The 25787-nt window shown below is 32.6% G+C and overlaps 2 protein-coding genes across 2 annotated transcripts; both read left to right on the top strand.

Annotated features, from left to right (window-relative positions):
- The first annotated feature begins 20156 nt into the window (after positions 1-20156).
- LOC139847710 (28 kDa ribonucleoprotein, chloroplastic-like) lies at positions 20157-22486 on the top strand. Its single transcript, XM_071837434.1, has 4 exons — positions 20157-20572; positions 21048-21146; positions 21560-21850; positions 22113-22486. Exons 1-4 carry the CDS (start codon positions 20219-20221, stop codon positions 22254-22256), a joined length of 888 nt encoding a protein of 295 aa, XP_071693535.1. The 5' UTR covers positions 20157-20218; the 3' UTR covers positions 22257-22486.
- Positions 22487-23512: 1026 nt separating this feature from the next.
- LOC139850494 (blue copper protein-like) lies at positions 23513-24581 on the top strand. The gene is made up of 2 exons (XM_071840064.1): positions 23513-23706; positions 24148-24581. The coding sequence occupies exons 1-2, from the start codon at positions 23538-23540 to the stop codon at positions 24579-24581; spliced, it is 603 nt and encodes a 200-aa protein (XP_071696165.1). The 5' UTR covers positions 23513-23537.
- The last annotated feature ends 1206 nt before the right edge of the window (positions 24582-25787 follow it).

The raw sequence follows: 25787 nt of genomic DNA on the forward strand, positions 1-25787 counted from the left end.
TCACATGGAATATTATAGATGTAGTGTATATTTACAGTACATTATAGCTTATTAATAATATGAACCAGGTATTATTATAAAAGCCTTTTCTTCTTATTAGCGTTTTATAATTATATCTAGGGTAGTACCTACCCGTTAATGTCCATACTTAATAGCTTAGTACAGAATCAATTACTACCATCTAAATAATACTTAACCATGGAAAATTATTGCATTTCACACTTCACTATTTTTACATATGCTTATCTTACATCGAACATTAAGCAAACCACACTGATAATATTATACAAAACATTATATGATCCCATGGTTTAATACGGCAGCGCATCGTTTGGTCTATTTTCTAGGACGTTTAGGTTCAGAGAATCGCTTAACGCTTATCCTGGCTGTCTGCCTATATTTTGGCTGTGGGACTGAGGAACTGGATGCCGGGATAGAACGAATAGGAATAGCGGGAATAGGGGTGGTAGTGTCTAGTGGAGTTGGTGCCACATCATCCTTACTAAACTCGGGATTTGAATTTTCTAATTCATTAGCCTTTCGTTTCTTTCCTAGTTCGAACTCGTCTTTTGTAATTTCCTGTATTTCTTCCTCGGGTTCACTTTCCTCCTCGAGTTCACTTTCCTCCTCGGGTTCACTTTCCTCCTCGGGTTCACTTTCCGGGTTCTCTATAGTCGGTTCATCCGGAATTTGTGAGTCTTCCCCAAAGATATTATTTTCGTCATCGGATAGGTTAATGACTGGAACACCATCTGAAGATTCTGGTTCGGAGTCGCTGAATGTGATGACAAGTTTTGAGCCCGACATCTATCACACAACAACGAACCCATTAGTACTACATAATATTTACATATAAATTTTAACCAACAATGATAAGCAATGGTTTTTAAATCAGACCCGGTCAAAGTCCAGACTTACTAATGTATCCTAACGACTTATCAGTTAGACACACTAATGCAAACCTGGTTCGCTAAGACCACCGCTCTGATACCACATGTCATAACCCGTCCTTAACCGTAAGAACGTGTTAGATAACGTATGATTTCATTGCGAGGTATTGACCTCTATATGCGACATTTTTAAAAGAAAAACTGCATATATTATACATTACAAACCATGATTCTTATTTTTGATACAAGCTTTGGACAAAATAAAGATGATTATCGTTTAGCGATAATCTTCGACTTACAAACTTTACAAATGATGATAACAACACGATTTCTAGCATATTTTACAACACAAGTTCTTGGATATGCAGTCTTATTTTTGACACAAATATGCGTACGCAAGATCCTGCTCAAATTCAACATAATGCAGCGGAAACTTCTAATTATCACCTGAGAATAAACATGTTTAAAACGTCAACATAAAGTTGGTGAGATATAGGTTTAGTGCCGGCAGCAATATATATATAGACCACAAGATTTCGTATATAAACAGTTTAATAAAAATATTCTAAGTGGTTGAGCACTTGGTAACCATACTTAACATTTAATCACGTCGCATATTCCCTTTATTATGAAATCTTACTACACCGTACCAAGTGTAGTCACGAAACGAAGTACTGTGCAACCGTTGAATACTGGTCGTCCAGTCCGGTTGGGGTTGTCAGGCCCGATAGATCTATCAACAGGATTCGCGTTTACAATACCGCTGTAAATATTAGTTACCAAGCTACAGGGAAGTATGCCAGTGGTACAACTCAACGTAGAATATATTTTTCAGTTACTTGTGTCCATAACGTAAAACATAAAATACATGTATTCTCATCCCGAAATATTTAGAGTTTAAAAGTGGGACTATATACTCACTTTTGTCTTGAAGATATGTAATTTCGACTTGGTCTCCGATTGATATCACGAACCTATCCATATATAATATATCAATACCTTTTCTTTTTAAACAACGTCACATATATATTCTTGTTATACTTTTAATACTTTTTATAATTCCTTAGTCCGTAGTTAGCAGTTCGTTGTTAGTAATTCAATTTTAATGGTTCATATTTAGATGTTTAATAAACCCCCAACGAAATAAATAAAACCCCCAACGTATATGTATTGGTCGAGATTAATCTTGACCCACGGTACCGGTGTTGTCAAATGACGTGTTGCGTACATAAAGTACCGGTGTTGTCAAATGACGTGTTGCGTACAAACATGGGATCTTATGATTAATCTTCTCGTGTTGTTTACGGGTGATCCTGAACCATATAAAATTGAATTATGAGTACATATATATAAAATATCATGTTATCTTAAAAAGATGTGATTTATTTTAATTTTCTCCAATTAATCCCGAAGTTAAACTAGTCTTGGATAGCCAATTTTGTTTCGGTCATAGTTTCTTCGTTACAACTCCGTTTTCGTTGATTCAACTTGCCATCTCCTTGGATCGAGTTCCTCTTTAAGACTATGAACTGTAAATATCTTAGTTTGTATTCAAAATCACACGGCATAGGTAAAACTTTAGTGAAACTTATGAAGTTAAACCTTTTCCTTTATGTAGGCAACCTTAAATGATTATTTTTCTAAAAATACTTATACTTTGAATTAAATCATGAAATTTTTATGTGTTACCATATTCATAGTAAAAATCATTTTTCCATAACATAAACCTTCAATTCAAAGTTTAAGATGGTTTTTAATTATCCAACCCAAAACAGCCCCCGGTTACACTCCGACGTCGTAAAAACAGTTTTTAAGGTGTTCTTTGAAAAACCATGTTATACCTTGTTAAATTAGCATATATTTAAGTTATATTACAGGTCTTGAAGTATTTTAAAAGTTAAGTTAGAAGGATCTATTTAGTTTGCAAACAAGTTTGAAAACATTCAAACTATGTTCTTGTTGTTAAAATTGTATACCACAAAATATGATAGCTATATATATATGAATCGAATAAGGTTATGAACATAGATACTACCTCAAGTTCCTTGGACAAGGTTTTTGTAAAAGAGGAGTAAGAACCTAGAACCAAAAGGGTGATGGAATTGGATGAAAGATTGGAAGTAAGTTTGTGTTCTTGGAAGGATTTCTTGAAGTGTTTTTGTAAGGTTTTCTTATGAGATTTAAGTGTTGTTTTTGAAGCTAAATGATGGAGAAAATGCTTGGAGATGATCAAGTATGAAGTTAAGAGTATTTTGAGAGAGAAATGGAAGTGTAAGTATGAGAAAATGGGGTGAAGAAATGGTGTGCATACATAAAAACGTTTTTAGGTTATAAAGGAAAAAAAAGATACCTAACTTTGTTTTCTTGCTAAATAATTCATGCTACTTGACAAATGGTTGGTTCCACATGTTTCTTAATCATTTAAGGCTGCTAAGGAGCAGATTTTTATTGGTATATACCAATAGTAAATACATCTAGAAGCTGCGTATGATACGAGTACATATACTCTAGATATACGTATAGAAATTTTGTGAAAAATGGAATGAGGATTCAAATATAGCTATCTTTTGTGAATACACTTATATGGTTTTATGTATTTAAGTTCTTAAAAGTGATTAAATTCATTACTTATACGATATATGTATAAACATTATAGGTCATAAGTATTTAAGTCAAATAACGTTGCGTATGGTTATCGTTTTGAAAACTTAAGTTAGTAGTTTCAAAATATACATATAACTTATTGTTATTAATACAAAATGAGATATTAAAACATTCTTAGATCATGTTAAATATGTATATATACATATATATACACAAACGTATAATTATCATATGTTATATAGTTCGTGATATCATCGGTCAAACTAGACGGTCAAACGTTGTGTAAAACTCTTTTCAAAAACATAAATCTCAACAATTTGGATTGCTTATCATGTTGGTAAGGTTTAATTTATGTAAATATTAATCTTACAAGTATAGAATGATCGAAAAAGTGCGGGTCATTACAATGTTTTCCATATTTCGAACTTAAAGAAGTGTTTGGCTGAATTTGATCAGACTATTCCTTTGGAGGAACTTCAAGTTGACAAGCAATTGCATTTTATTGAGGAGCCAGTTGTGATCATGGACCGAGAGGTTAAGGCTCTTAAACAGAGCAGAATTCCTATTGTTCGGGTCCGATGGAACGCTAGACGCGGTCCCGAGTTCACTTGGGAGCGTGAAGACCAAATGAAGCAGAAGTACCCGCATTTGTTCTCAGATGCCGAGTCAACCCCTGCGCCTGCTTAAATTTCGGGACGAAATTTCCGTAATGGGAAGGTACTGTCACGACCCTACTTTTTCCGTTATCTTTTTCCGTTAATTATTTAACGACCGTTAACTGTTAGTGTGCCACGTCATTTCTATGACCTATATTATTATTTTTGTAATAATATATATATAATAATTATTATGTGTTATGTGAATATATGTATTCATATTTTAATTTATACGTTTCTACATCTCGCGGATTTCCATCCGGCGAATCTTTTCGGTTTTTAAACCAACGGTCGAGCTTTCGGGATTTTTAAATCCTAAATATTTTAAATATGATATTTTATGATCATATTATTAATAGGTGTATTTATATTTATTTTTCGTCGCGCGTTTGTTATCTTTCCGGATTTTTAATCGCGTAAGCGTGTTTTCGCGTTTCGGGATTCGTTCGGGCTTTCGGGCCATCAGACTTTAAGCACTTAGCAAATTTGGCCCACCATGGGGCCCACCCTACCCATTTTCGGCCGAAGCCACAAGGGAGGGGGGATACACTCCCTTGTTTTCCCATATTTTGATTTATTTTATTTTTACAAAATCTTATCTAAACCTAAAACCTAAATTTTTGCTTTCTTCCTCCCTTTCTCTCTTTTGGGCGACGACCACCACCACCATAAACTTCATCACCATCAATCAAAATATTACTTGGATCATCAAATCGTTTATACAATCGTGTTCCTCTCTTCGTTCTCTACGCGATCATATACTTTGATTCTCGATTTGGGTATAAACCCTAACCCTAGCTTTTTGATTTTTCATATATATTACTGATTTTATATGTTATATTATTAGTATGATGTATATTAGTTGTTGTAATGTTGTTTGGATGCGTAGAATTACTCGTTTGCTTATGATTTCGGTTTGTAAATTTTGGACAGCAGCATAATTCGTATTTTCTGACTTTGTAACTGATATGAATGTTAAAATAAAGTACATAAATGAGTTACTCTCATCAAGACATTAATTTTAGACTCCGGATTCATGTCGTTTCGATTCCCGGAGCCCTAGATATGCTTAATTTGATTTTTGTTAAAGATTGAAAGGTGTTCTTGGCATGAACAAGGTTGGGTCCGACTTTGTGACCATCCTTGGTGTCTTTAGGGTGTTTCATTTGGCTAGGACTGATGGTGAGATGAATTTTCATGTTCGGGTCACCTAAATCTGAGCCACGGTTCACCCGTTGTGCCCGAATTACTGTTTTGAGTAAATTGATTTTCCCAAGTGTGGTCATGGCTGATATCCACGACCTAGGGACTGTTCTTGGAGTGTTCTTGAGTTCATAATTGTGTTGGGTGGTTTGAGTAGGCGGAAATGCATATGTGGCTCGCCCGAAACCGACACCCGGGGCTCAAGATACGACCCGATGAACTTTTAAACTTAAAACTTGTGGTTAATGATTAAACTTATGATAAAAATTATGGATTTCATTATTAATAAATTACTTTAGATAAAAGAAGTAATTATTATTATTTAAAACTTATGATATAAATATTTATTATATCATTTAATTATTAATTATGATTTAATTAACATTTTAATTAAACTTATGATTAATAATACTTTTATTATTAAAGGAAAATACTTATGATAAGTATTAAATTTGTTTTTGAGAAATTATTAAAAGACTTATAATAAACATTAAATAATTATTTAATTATTATAAGACTTAATTATTATTTAATTATGATTTAATTATTAAATACTTATGATTTAATAATTTTAATTAGAAACTTATGATATGATTAATAATTCATTATTAATTAAAAATACTTATGATATAATTTAAAAATTATTATTATTAATAATACTTATATTATGATTAGTATTTAATTAATTTATTTAAATACTTATGTCGTACTAATTATAACATTTCAACTTATATTAACTTTAATAATTCATTTTATTTAATTAAACTTATGTTAAGACATTATTATACACTTTTGACTTTAAATAACATTATAACCTATGTTATTATTATAACTTACACTTTTCAAATTAATGTTGACTATGTTTGACCAAGGTTGACTTTTGAGTTGACTTTCGGTTGACTTTGACTTTCAGTTGACTTCTGTTGACTTTCTAAATAAGGAAACTTTCCTAACTTCAAAACTTTCTAAAAATAGAAGTTTCTAAATTTGGAAACTTTCCAAAAATAGAAACTTTCCAAAAATAGAAACTTTCCTAAAATAGAAAACTTTCCAAAAATGGAAACCTGCTAAAAATAGAAACTTTCTAAAAATAGAAAGTGTGTGTCCTTATGCTGTTCCAATCAAATCGATGCTTGCTGAGTAATGTTCTATGCCTACTTGCAACATGTACAATAGCTATCATACTAAGACTTGGCCTAAGTTAGTTATTTATTTCGACCTGCTTTATTTATAGGTCGGCGTTGTGATCTTTCTTGATCACTTTACTTTACTTGTTGTTCGCTTGTTTGTGAGATTTCTTCAGTTGCTATTTAAGGTGAGTTATAGTCCCGTTTTTATATACTTTTCAAAGTATACTTTTTGGGATGTGATTACATGCATATTTTTATTTACGTTTAGATACAAGTAACAGTTAAATTTAATTATTCATTGTGAGTTGGACAAAAATATTCCCTAGTCTGGTAACTGTAATCATTGGTTTCTACCGGTGAACGCGAATCCTACGGATAGATCTATCGGGTTTGACAACCCCATTTCGAGCTAGTCGCGCTAGCAATTTATAATCGGAATGTTTAGTACTTCGTAATTTGTTGTAGATACACTGTCCAAGTGTATATTTTTATTGTGTTTGGCAAGGGTAAATAAAGGGTTAAGTGGTTACCAGGTGGCTCATTGATAATGGAATAATGTTTAATGTTTTCTAACATTTTTAAATCTTGTGGTCTAAAGTTTACTTATTTATTTAAACCTATAATTCACTCAACCTTTGTGTTGATAGTTTACTTGCATGTTTTCACAGGTACTTGAGTTATTTGATGCTTCCGCTGTCATTAGAAGAGTCTGCATGCATTTGGGCAGATTTTATGAAACTATTTATGAAACTTAAGTTTGCATTCTATTTTGGATAATTTAAATTGTGGGTTTGTTGGCAATGTTTTGTGTCAACTTTTGGTTCATTACTATGGTTGGTTGATTTTAAACTACTTAATTGGGTTTGTTTCCTTTTTGGGCAACATTTTGAAATAAAAGAATGCAACTTTGTTTATTTAATTCATTTAAGTCCGATCAAGCTATGGGACCAACTGACGGATCCGTTAAGTGTTTTGACGGGGTCGTCACAGTACCCATTACCGAGGATTGATGATTTGTTTGATCAATTGCAAGGATCAAGTGTTTATTCTAAGATTGATCTACGCTCCTAATATCATCAGCTGAGAGTGAAGGAAGAAGATGTTCCTAAAACGGCGTTCAGAACCCGTTACGGTCACTATGAATTTTTAGTCATGCCTTTTGGATTGACTAATGCTCCAGCAGTATTCATGGATCTAATGAATCGTATCTGTAGACCGTATTTAGTCAAATTTGTCATTGTTTTTATCGACAACATATTGATTTACTCGAAGAACAAGGAAGAACATGAGCAACACTTAAGACTGGTACTAGAGATACTCAAGAAAGAAGAATTGTATGCAAAATTTTCGAAGTGTGATTTCTGGTTACAAGAAGTACAATTTTTGGGCCATGTTGTCAGTAAACATGGAATTAAAGTTGACCCCGCCAAGATCGAAGCCATTAGTAAATGGGAAACACCGAAGACTCCAACACAAATCCGCCAATTCTTAGGTCTTGCTGGTTACTACCGAAGATTCATTCAAGATTTCTCTAGAATCGTCAAACCCTTAACTGCATTGACTCAAAAGGGAAAGAAGCATGATTGGTCCACGGAACAGGAATCCTCATTCCAGTTATTAAAGAAGAAGTTAACGTCTGCACCCATTTTGTCATTACCGGAAGGAAATGATGATTTCGTGATCTATTGTGATGCTTCGCGCCAAGGTTTAGGATGTATATTAATGCAACGCACAAAAGTTATCGCATATGCCTCACGACAACTAAAAATTCATGAAAAGAACTATACGACGCACGATTTGGAACTTGGAGCAGTAGTTTTTGCACTCAAAATATGGAGACACTATCTATATGGCACCAAGTGTACAGTGTACACTGACCATAAGAGTCTTCAGCATATTTTTGATCAAAAACAACTCAATATGAGACAACGTCGATGGGTAGAGTTGTTAAACGATTACGATTGTGAAATCCGTTACCATCCCGGAAAGGCTAATGTTGTAGCTGATGCCCTAAGTCGAAAAGAAAGAGTAAAACCTCTTAGGGTCCGAGCTTTGAATATTACAATTCGTACTGATCTCACAAAGCAAATTCAAGCAGCACAGTTAGAAGCTTTAAAAGAAGAAAACGAAAAAGGCGAAATGAGCAAAGGGTTAGAAAAACAACTTGAAGTAAAAGCCGATGGAACCCTGTATTTTTCTGGTAGGATATGGGTACCAAAACATGGTAATCTAAGGCAACTAGTACTGGATGAAGCACACAAAACGAGGTACTCAATTCACTCAGGAAATGGGAAAATGTACCACGATCTCAAGAAGTTTTATTGGTGGCCTAATATGAAGACAGAAATTGCTACTTATGTAAGCAAATGTTTGACGTGTGCAAAGGTTAAAGCTGAGCACCAAAAGCCGTCAGGATTACTGCAACAACCAGAAATTCCGCAGTGGAAATGGGAAAGAATAACCATGGATTTCATTACAAAATTGCCAAGGACTGCAAGTAGTCATGATACTATTTGGGTGATAGTTGATCGTCTAACTAAATCAGCTCACTTCCTACCAATAAAGGAGACAGACAGTATGGAGAAATTAGCACGCCTATATTTGAAGGAAGTAGTTTACAGGCATGGTGTACCCATCTCCATCATATCTGATCGCGACACCCGATTCACATCATGTTTTTGGCAATCATTACAAAAAGCATTGGGAACTCGATTAGATATGAGCACCGCTTATCACCCACAGACAGATGGTCAAAGTGAAAGAACAATACAAACATTGGAAGACATGTTACGGGCATGCGTGATTGAGTTTGGAACCAGTTGGGATCGACACTTACCGTTAGCAGAATTTTCATACAATAACAGCTATCATATGAGCATCAACGCAGCGCCATTTGAAGCACTTTACGGTAGAAAGTGCAGATCTCCTATCTTATGGAGTGAAGTAGGAGAAAGACAACTTACTGGACCAGAAATTATTCATGAAACCACCGACAAGATCATTCAAATACAACAGCGATTGAAAACGGCCATGAGTCGCCAAAAGAGTTATGCTGATTTAAGAAAAAAACCTCTAGAATTTCAAGTAGGCGACAAAGTCATGTTGAAAGTGTCACCCTGGAAAGGCGTTGTACGATTTGGTAAATGAGGAAAGCTAAGTCCTAGGTACGTAGGACCCTTTGAAATCACCGAAAGAATTGGAACAGTTGCTTATAGATTAAAGCTACCGCAAGAACTTAATAGTGTTCACAACACATTTCACGTATCAAATTTGAAGAAATGTTTAGCTGAAGAGGATGTCGTAATTCCTCTTGACGAAATACGAATCAATGATAAACTCCATTTTATCGAAGAACCTGTTGAAATCATGGACCGTGAGGTCAAATAATTAAAACAAAGCAAAATACCGATAGTTAGGGTTCGTTGGAACGCAAGACGAGGACCCGAGTTTACTTGGGAACGTGAAGATCAAATGAAGCAAAAGTATCCACATTTGTTCATTGATATCACTCATAAAACAGGTACTACTCAAAATTTCGGGACGAAATTTTCTTTAACGAGGAGGTACTGTAATGACCCGGAAAATTTCGACTTATTTAAACCAATTCTCTATACGATTTATTATTTTGACACGTTAAACAAAGTCTGTTAGATTGAGTCTCAAAATTTTAGAACTATTTCATATATACAATTACCTTTGACTACTCTCGACGATTCATGAACAATTATATGTATATATATATATATATGTACAAGTAAAAACGACTTTCCTACAGTAAAACCCTATTTGCTACAGTAAAAATTACTTGCTACAGTAAAACACTATTTGCTACAGTAAACACTATTTGCTACAGTAACACTATTTGCTACAGTATGCACTATTTGCTACAGACGAACTAGCAAACAAAAACGGAAAAGGCAGCCATGCGATCGCATGGCAAAAACACTGAAAACTCATGCGATCGCATGAGCTACAGTAAATCGAAAAGTACTATAAAAGGCCAGTTTGTTCGACGATATATTCACATTTTATTTTTCAACTGTAATTTAAATTTAAATTTATAATTATAATTATAATTTTAATTTAAGTTTAATAATAATAAGGTATATTTGAGGGTGTTTTAATTCGGGTTTCAAACCGCTTTAAGCTAAGGAAATATTGGGTATTGTTCGGGGTATTGTTCTTGAATCCAAGGCCAACCATACAGTCGTCTACCATCATTACGTCTACGCAATTTGCCTACAATATTGAGTCTCAATATTGAACTGTGAGTTTATAGTCTCCCTTTTTAAATACTTTAAATATTTTTGGGCTGAGAATACATGCAATTTATTTTAAACACGATAAGACACAAGTACATACTAAATTCTACACTGAGTTAAACCGAAAATCCCTTAGCTTTGGTAACTAGTAGCTGCCAGTACATAGGATATGGACTGGTGGGCGCGAATAATTGTATATGGATCCATAGGGCTTGACATCCCCGTCCGAGCTAGAACGCTAGCCTTTTAACGGACGTATGTTATTTGAGTTTAAGACACGTTGGTTTGCGTGTATTAAAACGAATGGGGTAATTATCACTATAGCGTTAAGTTTAGTTACCAGGGTGCTCTGTTACGTAGAATCTATTGATAAACTTTTGATGAAATCTTGTGGTCTATCTTTATATATGTTTATGACTCGAGCAATTAAACCTATAACTCACCAACATTCGTGTTGACTTTTTAGCATGTTTTATTCTCAGGTCCTTAGAATGTTTCTGCTGTGATGTGCTTGTTGCCTGCATGGAGTCTCTCATGCTTTATACAAAGTTTATTGCATTCAAAATAAAACTGCGATGTGTAATAAATAATTGGACTGTGATGTCAACCTGTAAATTAAAGACTTATGTATTTCGGGGTTTTGCTTATACCTAAGCACTTGCCCACATGTTTATAACTTTCTATGTTTAGAAAGTCACTTATTTTAATGAATGCAATATTTTATCAAAACGTATCATATAGAGGTCAAAACCTCACTGTGGAATCAATGATTAACGTGCCGCGTCAATAGCGATTTTGACGGGTCGTTACACCTTTGGGGTTATATTTTTTTTAATTCTCCCTTGTCTTTTTGTTGCGATAAATATTGATATACACGGTTTGTAATTTATGTGTTGTTATCGGGCTTTATATTCTCCCTTATATTTCGAAGCTCTATACTTTTGTTTTCTCTTCCTGACTTTAAGTCAAGCGAAATAATGGTCCAGAATTTGTAGATATAGAGTTTCGAATGATTATAATGTTCTATACAGGAAGGAACGTGATAGCACAATTTGATTTTCAAATTTATCAATATCACGGAAGATAGAACCATCAAGAATACATTTTCTTGATATGTTCAGGAGGTTATGTAGAATGAAAGAGCTATGTAACATGACACATGATGATGTTATGATCTGTGAATCATCACGTTTTATTAGAAACTCAGCATGACTTACTGTAATATAATCACGTTGGCCAAGCATCATTATATTATACTAACTCATGCTCTAATTCTTAACACTTCTCCAGAATTCATTCATAATTTATGCTTAGGTTTTACAGAAGTTTTCAATATAATGGAATACAGATAGCACGAAGAGGTATATAATTTCGGACGAGAATATTTATGAAAATATCTTCAGAAATATCGAAGATATTTATGATGATATTTTGGAATTTCTAAGTTCGAAAGTTGATGAAAATTTTTTTTTTGCAAGATTTTAACATGACTTCGGAGCATGATATTCTCTAAAGATTTCATTGGATCCAGAATTACCTGGATTCTTTGAATATAGGGTTTGGTTCTTGTATTTTTCCTTGGTCTCCTTCATGGTTAGCTCAATCCGTTTTTCAGTACCAAATTTTCTATCGAGCGTTCCCAACACTCCATTCTTTATCATCAAACTCTTGGCCATTTAGGCCATCTACAATTTTACTGTTTCCTCTGCATTTAATGCTACCATATCTGAATCGTCGATTATCAATCCGAGGTGGTTTCAGGAGAATTGTTTTTTTAGATGATTAAACGCTGATTTCTGGTAATTGGTATGGTAATTCTCGTTACAAGGTGCGGATGAGTATATGATAAGGTTTTTATGAACAAATATAATAGTTCTTCGGAGAGACTTAAGCCAATGAGTAATGAAGTTACTGGTAAGTTTACTGCTAATGTGGTGGAATATAAACGATTCTCCGATAACGATGATGAAATAACAACGTATGTATCGAGGTTATAATAAGGCTAATCTGAATGGAAGTCGAAGTTGATTTGTTGAAGCTGTGACAAAATTGTCTAATTTGAAAAGGAATTGCAAGGTTATTTTCGGTAATAACATTGCCAAAGGAGCTAGCACAGATATGTGTTAAACGTTTACTCAGGTTCCGAGTGTTTTCATGTGCATAGCTACATGCACCGATCTTTTCTTCCGTAGATGAAATGCAGTTGGTTCATCGTCTCGATTGAGGTGTTTTCAAGAATCATGAAAAGTTTGAACGCAGATTGTAATCGTCAAGATACAAATGAGGTTTAAAATGAAATCAAGTGGCAAACTTGAAGAGATGTTTAGTTTCATATATTATAATCAAGATTTTAATTCATTTTAATTGTCCAATGTTATTAGTCCACAGTTAACAGTCAAATAATTCATATATAGTTTAATATATCATATTCGAATTAATTAATACGTATCGTGACCTGTGTACATGTCTCAGACTCGATCACAACTCAAACTATATATATTATTGTAGAATCAACCTCAACCCTGTATAGCTAACTCCCGCATTACTGCATATATAGTGTCTATGGTTATTCCAAATAATATATATAGATGCGTCGATATGATATGTCAAAACCTTGTATACGTGTCCCGATATTTAAAGTGCGTAAAATAAATAACAGAAATTAAATGACGATAAATAAAATTGCGAGAATTTAAATTGCGATAAATAAATTGCGATAATTAAATTGCGATAAATAAATTGCGATAAATAAAATGTAATATGGAATTAATCAGTTAGCTAGGAACAGTAACTAGGAACAGTTAGCGTGAATTCTTATCAAAATTCTTCTCATAATTAAATTGTTTGTTTCTAACAAATTTTATTGTGTCCAATGTTTTCTTCATTATGTCACTTGTCGGATTCTGATAAATCAAAATCCAAATATGAAATTGAATAAAAATGGTTATTCTGTGGTGAACGGATACGTATATCGGTGGATGTAAATAGGATAGTAAATAATCGTTGAATTAGATTCGAAGAATGTACAGTGTAACTTATTAATGCGAAATCTTAAATATTCCTCGGGTATTACCTACCCGTTAAAATATTTTCATCATTAACAGTTTGTACGAAAGAATTTTTAATTACAATCTTTATGAAAATATACTTGCATATATATTTTCTTCAGATGTAATCATGGATCTAATGAGTTAATATGATATTAATCTCATTTGCTTTTCGGTTTGTGCTAGAATAAATAATCTCTAAAACTATTAGGAACCGCATATTTTTCGCAGAATATTAATGAAGTTATGGATCAATACTTCATCGTTAATTATTGTTGGTACACCTTGGTACCTATGGTGCGTATGATGTTGATGTTCGAGGTATAGATTATGGTGTCGAGATGTGTGATGCAGATGTTGTGGTTAGTGGTACTGGTGCTGCTGGTACTGATGTTGGTGGTACTGTTAGTGCCGGTGATGCTGCTGGTGCTTGTAAGTTTTGAACCATATTCTCCAAGGTTAGCACTCGAGCTCGAAGTTCTTTAACTTCTTCTACTAACCCTGGTTGGTTATCAGTGTGAGGTAGAGATCGGATATCTTCTCTAGTTCCGTTGATGGCAGTCTCAAGATGAAAAATTCTCGCAAAAAGGGTATAAACAGTGTTGCGAACAGGTTCGCCGGTGAGCGGGTCGAGTACTCCAAGGTTAGGTGGTAGATTCGGTTCATGATATGGAGTACCTTCTTCCCTTCTCCATAAGGTGAGTATGTCGCGAACCCACCCCCATCTTCTCCAGTAATCACGGTAGTTGATTGGTTGGTGTGCTCCCGTCACACTGTCTTCGGAGTCAGAGGAACTTGGACGATTTGTAGAGGCCATCTTTCGCGATCACAGAAAAATATTTTTGGTATGAAACGTTTAGTGACAACAATTGATAGTTGGATGGTATTCTCATTGCATAATATGCATAGATATATATAGTACCAGGATTCCTTAAATTACGGAGAAATTTACGGGAGATATCAGGCAAAGTTTACCGTAATAGATACACTAAGATATGAATTAGCAGATACGCTAAGATATGAATTTGTCTGTACACCATCTATGCAATAATTGCAATAATTGCAATAAGAAGTGTTGAGACTGACAATGATAGGTGGATATTTTTCGACAAAGAATGATAAGCAAAACTTTTGACATGCGGACCAGGTTCAAGTCCAGACTTATTAATATAACCTAACAACTACTAGGCCGAAGTCCATACTCATTAATGCTTCCTAACAATTACTAGTTAGACACACTAATGCAAGACCTGGTTCGCTACGACCACCGCTCTGATACCAACTGTGATGACCCGTCCTAATCCATCTGGACGAATACATTACATTTGGTTACATCGCGAGGTACTTGACCTCTATATGATACATTTTACAAACATTGCATTCGTTTTTGAAAAGACAATCTTTCATTACATCGAAAGTTGACAACATGCATACCATTTCATAATATGTCCAACTATAATTGACTTAATAATAATCTTGATGAACTCAACGACTCGAATGCAACGTCTTTTGAAATATGTCATGAATGACTCTAAGTAATATCTCTAAAATGAGCAAATGCACAGCGGAAGATTTCTTTCATACCTGAGAATAAACATGCTTTCAAGTGTCAACCAAAAGGTTGGTGAGTTCATAGATTTATCATAATAATCATAATATTTAATAAGCCACGAGATTTCATTTAATTAAATGTGCAGGATCATTACAACTGCAAAAATCATTCATACGATGAATCGCCTGGTAACCGACCTTAACATAGAGCGCTTAAGATATCTGGCATCATACATTCCACTATTCAAATGTATGACAAGAACCCTTCGAAGTACTAAAGCATTTCCACTATTCGAAAATGGGGGTGGTTGGTGCCCGTAGATCTACCTTTAGGATTCGCGTCAATTAGTGTTTTTCACTAATTCTTAGGTTACCAAGCATAATAATAATAAGTACAGATATCCGGTATAACAAAACAATCGTAGAATGTAGTTTCATGAACTTGTGCTTATTTTGTAAAACATTTATAAAAGCAGCACATGTATTCTCAGTCCCAAAAATGTAAAGAGAAAAAGGGAGCAAATGAAACTCACCATACTGTATTTTGTAGTAAAAATACATATGACGACATTAAACAAGTGTAGGGTTGGCCTTGGATTCACGAACTTATATTATTTATATATATATTAAAACATGTAATCGTAATCGAACAATTATATATATTATTATTAATGATATGGTTTTTATATTATCAACTTATATATGTCAATATATATATTTTAAATAAATAACAATATTAGTATAGTTAGGTTTTATATTAACTATATTTTTATATAACAATCTTTCGTTTGCAAGAATTGATAATTATGATAATACCAGATTAAGGATAATAATAATAATAATAATGATAGTAATAATATTAATATTAATAATAAAAATGAAAGTTTTAATAAAGATAATAACTTTATTAATTAGGTTATATGGTAGTTTTAATAATAAAAATTTTAAGAATCATATTAATGATACTAATAATAAATATAAAAGTTATATTAATTTTTACAATAAAAACATTAGTTTTGAATCTAATTCCTAAGACTTAATAATACTTAGTACTAATTATTTGTAATTCTAAATATAAATATGATAATAACGATAATAATAATAATATTTAATAATAATACTAATAATGATAATCATGTTAATAATGGTACTTTCGTTAATAATAACAATGATACTAAAAAAAATGATACTAATGCTAATTTTTGAAAATAACAATAAATTGTATTATTTTGATAATAGTTATAATATTAATAATCATATACATAAAAATGATAAATTACTAATAATAATAATAATTATTATTATAAATCATGGTAATATTAATAGATAAAATTTATATTCTAATACTAATAACAATAACAATAATAATAAAGATTTTTGGTTTTGAAAACTACCTTCAAAAGTATTTAAAAAAAATAGTTGCCATCGCCCGGGCTCGAACCCGAAACCTCCTGTATACACATCATCCCATCAAACCAGCTGGGCTATTGCCCTTTATTCGAAATATTACTGAACCCAACAATACTTAACCCATTTATTTCTGTGACCATATTCTTTTTCTTCTTCCTCAACCCAAACGAATCAGGCAACCACTTAATCATATCAATAAATATAAAATCGAGTTTAGGATTTACTACTTATTAGATTTTCAAACTTGTGCTTTTTTTTTAAATTGATCAAACGCGAACAAAAATAAAAAAAAACAAAAGAGAACAGAACACAGTCGCTATTTGTGGTATTTATAAATTTTTTTTTTGATTTTTCACCTTAAGAACTTTTTAGTTAATAATCTTTACATGAAAGATTTTCTAAATCATATCTGTAAACTGTATCAGTCATCAATTTGACTTGAGATATCAAAATGGTTACGAATTTTGCGATGAACGTTCTGTTGACTTTTTAACTTCAAAAGTTTGACTCGAAAATTCAAGCTCGATACAACGAATTGAAACCTGAGATTTTGAAGAAAGATTTAGTGAATGATTCCTATCAAGACTGCATTTAAGGATTTTGATAATTGATTCGTTTTGAAGATTTGGTTAAAAAGAATTTGAGAGCAGAGGACGGTTTTTTTTTCTTTCTCAATTACAGGTATCGGTAGCTGTATATAAAGATGGAATTAGAATAATTGAAGCAGTAAAATCATTTGTTGGATTCTATATTGATTGTCAAGGGTTACACAGAAGAGAAGGGAAAAAAATAAATTGGAAAGTGATATGAATGATATTATATCTGTATCTTTTATATCTGTATCTAGTTATATCTATATCTTTATATAAGGAATTTAGTTTTTGATTCTGTACAACCTGATATCAATTTGAGCATAAATCAACAGATAAATTAGACATTGCAATGGTGATTTGCAACATAATACACAATTATTCCGTATTTATATAGGTATATATCGTATTATATATTTATATAACAGTACATGTATTTATCTATATATCTATAACTAAAATTCGTATTATCTTATATATTTATGCATATCTGAATATATATATCAGTTTTATATGTCTGTATTTATTTATTTATTTGTATTTCTCTTTTATTTAGATAATTATATTTATATTTATAAATTATGATTAATCTTTTAATAAATATCATAACAATACCCGTATTATTTTAACCAATAGTAATATAAGTATATTAATAACGTTGTTACTAATAATAATGATAATAATTATTATGAAATTTATAACTATGATATTATGAATAACAATAATACTAATAATATTACTACTAATAATAATATTGTTGATAGTATGATAATAGTATGATAATAGTGATACTAACAATAATGGTAATCGTAATAATACTAATAATAACATAACAATTTACATGTAACAAGTTTTATGTTTATACTTTTAATGATGCTAATAATAACTATAACCACAATTAATGTATTAACTATATTTTAAATTATAATTTAATATATTACAATTATTATTTATATCTTTTTATAATATATTTTATATAGTAATATATATATATATATATATATATATATATATATATATATATATATATATATATATATATATATATATATATATATATATATATATATATATATATATATTTAATATTTAGTATTTATAAATTACATTATGTTAATAATTATAAATAGAAATTATATATAGATTCAGGTTTTATTATATAATTAAATACATTAAATATATGTTTTCAAATAAACGATGTTAATATTTAATCTTATATATTTACAATTAATATTCATGTACATATATATATATATATATATATATATATATATATATATATATATATATATATATATGTATATATATATAAATAGTTGTTCGTGAATCGTTGGGAACCGTCGAACGTCAATTGAATATATAAACATAGTTTCAAAATTTTCGAAACTCAATATTACAGACTTTGCTTATCGTATCGAAATCATATAAAGAATAAGTTTAAATTTGGTCGGAAATTTCCAGGTCGCCACAGAAAGGGATGCCGTCGAAGCAATGCTTCGTTAGCAATCGACCCTCTACTTAAAAACACAGTTACATACACCATTATGTACATATATCTAATACAAGATATGCAATTAAACATGCACTTCAATAAATAAAAATAACCTCATCGTTGCAATGCGCGAGAAACCACATTACTCATTGGTATATCAATTTGGCAAGAGGTCGTATGAATTTCTACGTATTAATATAGAAAAATCAGAACCAATCGATTTTGGACAAGAAGACTCTATGTGCTCCAAAAGTGATTAACGACATACAATTTAGAAGTTTTGAATGAATCTTCAAAAGACTAAATATAGGTACCTCGAGTGGCATCTATGGCTGCTACGGTCATAATATGACAAGACATGTGTAGCAAAAATGGAAATAGGCTAAACATCTTTTATCATAAGTTTTGTTACCATATATCTTTCATCGTCCGATGAAACGCTAAATAATGATATTAGAATAAAACACCTTGCCTCATGAATAAAAAGTGAATTGATTACCCTAAATGGCTTGTCAAAGTGCCATATATAGCAAACAACACCCTAAAAAAGGCAAAAAGGAAAACCATGGACCATAAGAGCGTCCCAATGCAAAAACCGTCATGCTCTCTCAGACCACCACCCAGGAGGGCAACGTTAGAATCGTTGTCGCCCTCTGGTTCACTTTCCACCTTTATGTCATGTTTAAACCTGCTCGAGCACGACAAAATCAATTGCAACAGATATATTTTAATCCGTCAAATTCAATGGTTATTTTTTTTTTTTTAATTTTAATAATTTAAATCAATTTTACACTCTATATACCTCACATTCATCCCACTTTAAACTACAAAATCTTCAAATTCTCTCATTCTCATTCAATTAAAAGTCACACTTCAAATTTTCATAGCTACGTGCTTTGTTACGTTCGACGTTCATCAAGGTGGATTTTTTACCGACAACATGAAAGAGTACTACGGTGGGTCGAAACAAATGTTGATCAATATTAACGTTTCCGGCTTTAATTTGTCTCGCTTTTTCGATTTTTTTAAGGCAAACCGTCTATTATGAGGCATTAGAGTTTGCCTATTTTGACGAAGCCGAGCAAAAACTCATGTTTTCTTCAGCACGAAAAATATGGTTTGATACGCTCGAAATCAATCGTGTTGTATTCTAAGAATATATTGAGAGTAGTGAAGATGTATATGTAGTTTTATTAATTTATGTGTAATAATTTTAAACTTATGTAATTAGTACTAGGAAGAAGGTATCTTATGGTGTGGTTAGCCTCTAAAACAACTACCTAAATGAACAATAGGCATAAATAAACAGAAAAGCAAATCAAAAGATGTTTTGGCTGAAATAATAAACTTCCCTTATCCACTCAAAAACACATTCAATCATCAATGGCGTTACTTCGTTTCGTATGCACTCCATCAGCTTCCATTTTCACTAACAAACAATTTTTCCAACCCCTAAACCCTAATTCATCATCTCTACAACCCCTATCTCTATCTGCTTCATTCCCCAATCCATTCATCCACTCTCAAAAACCTAATTCTCTTATTTTCCACACACAATCTGCAATCGAAGCAACACAAATTCAGAACTCAATTGAATCTATTGAACAAAAAGAAGATGATAATGAAGAAGTAGAAGGTTCTAGAACAAGGTTGCTTGCTCAAAATGTTAATTGGACCTGTACTGCAGATGATATTCGTCCTTTGTTTGAAAGATATGGTACCGTTGTTGATATTGAGGTTTGTAATCTATTTTTTTTTTTTCTTTTGCAAAATTAAGTCAGTTTTTTTGTTCATTTACAGTCGTTAACATATGCGTTTTGTTTTTATTTTTAAATTTGCACTAAAAAAAGACTGCTATTTTGTGTTTATCAAAGTCTTTGAGTGGTCCAAATAAAGTGCAAATGTTATTGTTGTTCCATATGTAAATTATGAACAGTTTTGGCCACAAAACTTGTAGCAAACTAGGAATGATGTAGCAAACTAGGATTATTAAGCTGTTTTACATTAATCTCATTGGCATCCACCTAATAGTGGAGGATGCTACTTTATGTAAGTAGTTACTTTTGTTGAGACATATGCTTAATGATGTTTTTTTTTTATTCATGACGATCGTTTATGTATAAATTACTCCTTACATTGACAGCATAAAGACTATTTTCTCTTGTGTCTCGGATTGTTATGTTGACTGATTAATGTATTTGTTCTTATGAAGATTTCGATGTATAGCAGAACGAAAAACAGAGGTTTAGTGTTTGTTTCAATGGGATCACATGAGGAAGCACTGGCAGCTTTCACAAATCTTCAATCATATGTAAGTTCATGTTGGGTCGTGAACTGTTTCTTTACTAAACATTTTGAGTTTTGTAGTTAAACTTGCTATTTATAAAATTGAATTGGTACGAGTTATCTCTAAATCAGAAAGTTAATCATTAAGTACCTTTTCATTCTCATTAAATAAAACTTAAAAATATAGTGGCCACTTAGTTGACCAATGAAGCACACCACCCGGGTTCAATTCCTGGCTATGCCAAATTGTTCAAAAAGGGAGTGTCTAGAGGGTGCGCATAATGCGCAATTCACCCGGTACCAGGTCTCACGCTCGGGGGCTTGATTACCCGAGCTTGTACCTTCTATGGGGAGCCAATGTGCTTGTTCATAGGAGGGTTTACTCGCTTACCAAAAAAAAAAAAAAAAACTTAAAAATATACATTTTGTGAGATTTAGGAATTTATGGGTAGGCCTTTAAATCTCACTTGGGCAAAGCCAAAGAAGGAAAAGAAATCATCTGCTCCTGCACAACCGAAAGCTGTTCCTGTACACAACTTATTTGTTGCAAATTTGCCGTATCAAGCAAGATCGAAAGACCTAATGGAGTTCTTTAGTGCTGAAAATACCAACGTTGTATCTGCGGAGATTATATTTAATGAAAAGCCACGAGCTTCTGCTGGTTATGGGTTTGTTTCGTTTAATACCAAACAGGAGGCTGAGGCTGCTCTCTCTGCTTTTCAAGGAAAGGTAACTTTTAAATTAATTTTTGTCAATTTCAGATACTCCGTATATTATTATGTTCATCGGGTCCGGTGGGTATATACTTGGATAATAATAAAACGGGTCAAGCAGGGCGAAATCAGTCAAAAGTGTAGCCACATGCTTATTTTTCTTATTTTTAGCATAGTTAGTGTCATCATATATAATAAGACACTGTTTTTAGCAAATCTGCTCGCCCAAGTTGCTCTCGTACTGCAGTCGATAACTTGTTGCTTGTATTGCGTTTTAGGTGTTTATGGGGAGGGCAATTCGGGTGTCACCTAGTAAAAGATTTCTTAGACAAGCTACAAAAGAGGCAGTTGAAACCAATGAAGAATCAAGCAAAGCACAAACTGAAGGAGAACAAACACAAATGACTGAAACCGAAGCTTAATTGCTTGACATAAGTCATGTATTTTACTTTTTCCCATTTTTGTTCTTGATATTATGATTGTAAACATGGGAAATGATGTTGAGTGAAGATCAATACCATTAAGATGTTGTTGCGACGATATACAAATATAGGTAGTCAAGGTATGTAGGAGGGGGTTAATTGAACAAATGTATGAAGTATGAATCATTTTACTCCAGTAACTTGTGATGGTGTTTACCTTTGTTTACGTACGTTTTGTGTGTGTGTATAAAATTATACATCCATGGTTGTAAGAGTCTCTAGACTAGGCCGAATATCTTCTAATAATCGGCATTTTAAAGCAGCCCGGTTTGCCTCTGACTTGACCGATTTATTCGGTCAAAATTGTAAAAGCTAAGTTTAACATGGCAAAGTAGCGAATTTGTGATGTGGTCCAGCGGTTGGTGCCTGTCTCCTTTAGGGGAGGTCAGGAGTTCGACCCTCGTTGGCTACATATTAACTCACAATTTCATCCATGCGATGAAGTTCCACCCATAGCACCTTTCTCACATCGTGTTGGGGGTAAAGGGAGGGGGCTTTTACCGTCCATGCTCCGTATGGGATTGGTGCGGGTTTCCTCCTGGGCACGCAGTTGGGGGCGGGTATAACTGTGTAGGAGATAAACGCGTGGGTGGTTAAATCTACCTGGGTGATCCTAACAGCTGTCCAAAAAAAACATGGCAAAGTAGCTTAAATACACTCAACAGAGAAGTTGGTCAACATCTTACTAATCTCCCACCTGATTATTGCTCGACTATTAACTTTTACGATCACATATATATTGTATATATTTATATTTATATTTATAAAATTACAATTATAATATTCCATATATTCATAGAGTTGTGTACGTAAATTTTATTGTCATCCATCAAGTCATAAACATAAACGTTACATAGTTTGCTCAAATATCTACATCCATAACAAGAAATGTGGCTTACATAAAACGTGACTTACATAAAACGTTACCCACAGAAATTGTGACTAATTTGCCAACTAAACTACTACTTTTCATTCAATAGTTTTATCACTTTTGTCACATACACCTTTACGAGTGTCCACGTACCTTTTACTGTATATTAATACAACCCACTTCCACTTATTGATACAGAGTGAGTGAACAGAACCAAACCTAACCAAACATCCCACTCACTCCACAACTTTCTTTCTAAAATCATTCCATTGTACACCCTTATATAAACCATAATAACTTCCCTAACTTTCATCGCTCACATACTTTCATACAAAAAACATACACACAAAATGACAACTTACAATATTGCAGTTTTGGGTTTAACGGTAGTTATACTAAGTTGCACTAGGATAAGTTCAGCAACGGTTTACACAGTTGGAGACACAGCTGGTTGGGCACTAAGTGTTGATTACGATACTTGGGCTAGCGATAAAACTTTTAAAGTTGGAGACACTCTTGGTAAGCACCTTTTTCCGCTTGATTTATTCTTTTCCCTGTATATATACTCCGTAACAAAATTATAGTCTTGTTTTGGTCTTCATTTCCATATTTCCTCCTGCATTATGTTATATACCTCAAAACTAATACCCAAGAACATTTTAATACATAAAAACTTAAAAAAGTGCAAGGTTTAAGTATGTTTTGGATATAATACTATTCTACGAACATATAAATTCGAGTAAATTGCACTTTTTTCCCTGTGGTTGACCAATTTTGTTTATATCATCACTAATCTTTTTCCCCACAAGACCCTTTAAAAATGATTTGATGTAGTTATTAATCAATGATATATGCTTATTATTTGTATAATCTTTGAGAATTTTGAGTGGGTCCCACTTAAAACCGAATATATTTAGATATTGATAAGTTGATTTTGTTGTTTTGTTTTGTTTTTGCTAGTGTTCAATTATGATACTAGTCACACGGTGGACGTAGTGACCTCAACCGACTACACCACATGTGCCATTGGCAATTCAATCGCTTCCTACACTTCGGGCACAACCACAATCGCTCTAAAGGAAACGGGTAGCCATTACTTCATATGTGGCATCATGGGCCATTGTAGCGGTGGTATGAAGCTAACAATCGATGTCACTGGCGACGACAGTGTTACGAGTCCAGCACCTGCTCCATCATCCTCAATAGCAGCAGCTCCATCATCGATAATAGCCAATTCTCCTGTCACCACGCCTTTTGGAACCACTCTTCCTGACCCCACAGTTGCTGGAAATAGTAACAATCCGTTGGACAGTTCATCGGCGGCTATCTCATTACCATATGTAGCTGTTGTTTTCATTTTGGCTGCATTGGTGTCTCAATTGATTATTGGTTGAGCTTTACCTATATCATTATTTTAGATTCTTTCTAATGTTTTTGCATCTTGTATTGTGTCATTGTGATTATTGAGTTGTTTGCCTTTTATCTTTTTTCTTCAAACTATTTGAGTGCTGTGATGACCCGGAAATTTCTGACAAAATTTAAACTTAATCTTGTATGATTAAACGTTTCCAACACGATAAACAAAGTCTATAAAGTTGAAATCTCGAAAACTTTGAACTGTGTTCATATAATCAATTACTTTTGATTGTTCTCAAAGATTCGCGAACAATTATATGTAAATAGATATATACTATAACTTGAAAACGTAACAAAGTGATACTGTGTATTAAACTTATTGGTTTAATTATCTGATTGATATATTTAACTACGGAATTAAAAGAGAATGTCAAACGATTGAATTAAAATATATTTATCAGGTCTCTTAATGATTATGATATTATTATGGGTCTCTATGGTGAGGTCCACGTTGATTTGAGAAATCATTCATTTTTTAACGGTATTCGGAATAAATGGTAAATTGTTTGTTTAAATAACATAATTTGGACACATACAATAATAAGGAATATTAACTGTTAGAATTGGATATATGAATAACTTGCGACGTATATTTAAAACGTGTTTTTAAATATTGAAAATAGATATTAACTTGGTTATGAAACGTTTGATAAATACTATTATATTAATAAATAAAAAGACAATGATTTATAGAAGTAAATGACCAAAATACTCAAAGGTATAAGTTATATCTCGAGTGGTATAGTTTATGGATAATTTAAGTCTATATTTTGTCAAAGGTACGAGTCACGAAACATAAAGTACTAGTTTTCTAAGCGTACGAAAATGCGTTCGAAAAACCGAAACCGGGACATTAGTCAAGCGTTAACGTACGAGTCATCCGAACGAAAATTTCAAGTCAACTATGCACGTGAATTTAATATAATATATAATTAATTATATAAATTAAATATATTATATTATATATTAAAATAAAACGTCGACAAACAAGAAAACAAATCAGGTGTGAGCTGGATCAGGGAACTCCACGATCGCGGAGCTGTAAGGCACAAAAACTCTACGATCGCGGAGCTGTCAAAATCAGAAATGGCTATAAAAGCCCGCATTTTCCTTGCTGAATCCATCCACCTTCTATCTCTCGATCTCTATATATTATTATTATTATTATTATTATTATTATTATT

The sequence above is a fragment of the Rutidosis leptorrhynchoides genome, chromosome 5, assembly GCF_046630445.1.
Source record: "Rutidosis leptorrhynchoides isolate AG116_Rl617_1_P2 chromosome 5, CSIRO_AGI_Rlap_v1, whole genome shotgun sequence".
In the NCBI taxonomy this organism is placed as follows: Eukaryota; Viridiplantae; Streptophyta; class Magnoliopsida; order Asterales; family Asteraceae; genus Rutidosis; species Rutidosis leptorrhynchoides.

Bases quoted from the DNA above. Each gene is read 5' to 3' on its own strand.
- LOC139850494 (XM_071840064.1), top strand. From the start codon at position 23,538: ATGACAACTTACAATATTGCAGTTTTGGGTTTAACGGTAGTTATACTA. The intron at 23,707-24,147 runs GTAAGCACCTTT...TGTTTTTGCTAG, and splicing joins TAAAGTTGGAGACACTCTTG to TGTTCAATTATGATACTAGT.
- LOC139847710 (XM_071837434.1), top strand. From the start codon at position 20,219: ATGGCGTTACTTCGTTTCGTATGCACTCCATCAGCTTCCATTTTCACT. The intron at 20,573-21,047 runs GTTTGTAATCTA...GTTCTTATGAAG, and splicing joins GTACCGTTGTTGATATTGAG to ATTTCGATGTATAGCAGAAC. The intron at 21,851-22,112 runs GTAACTTTTAAA...ATTGCGTTTTAG, and splicing joins TCTCTGCTTTTCAAGGAAAG to GTGTTTATGGGGAGGGCAAT.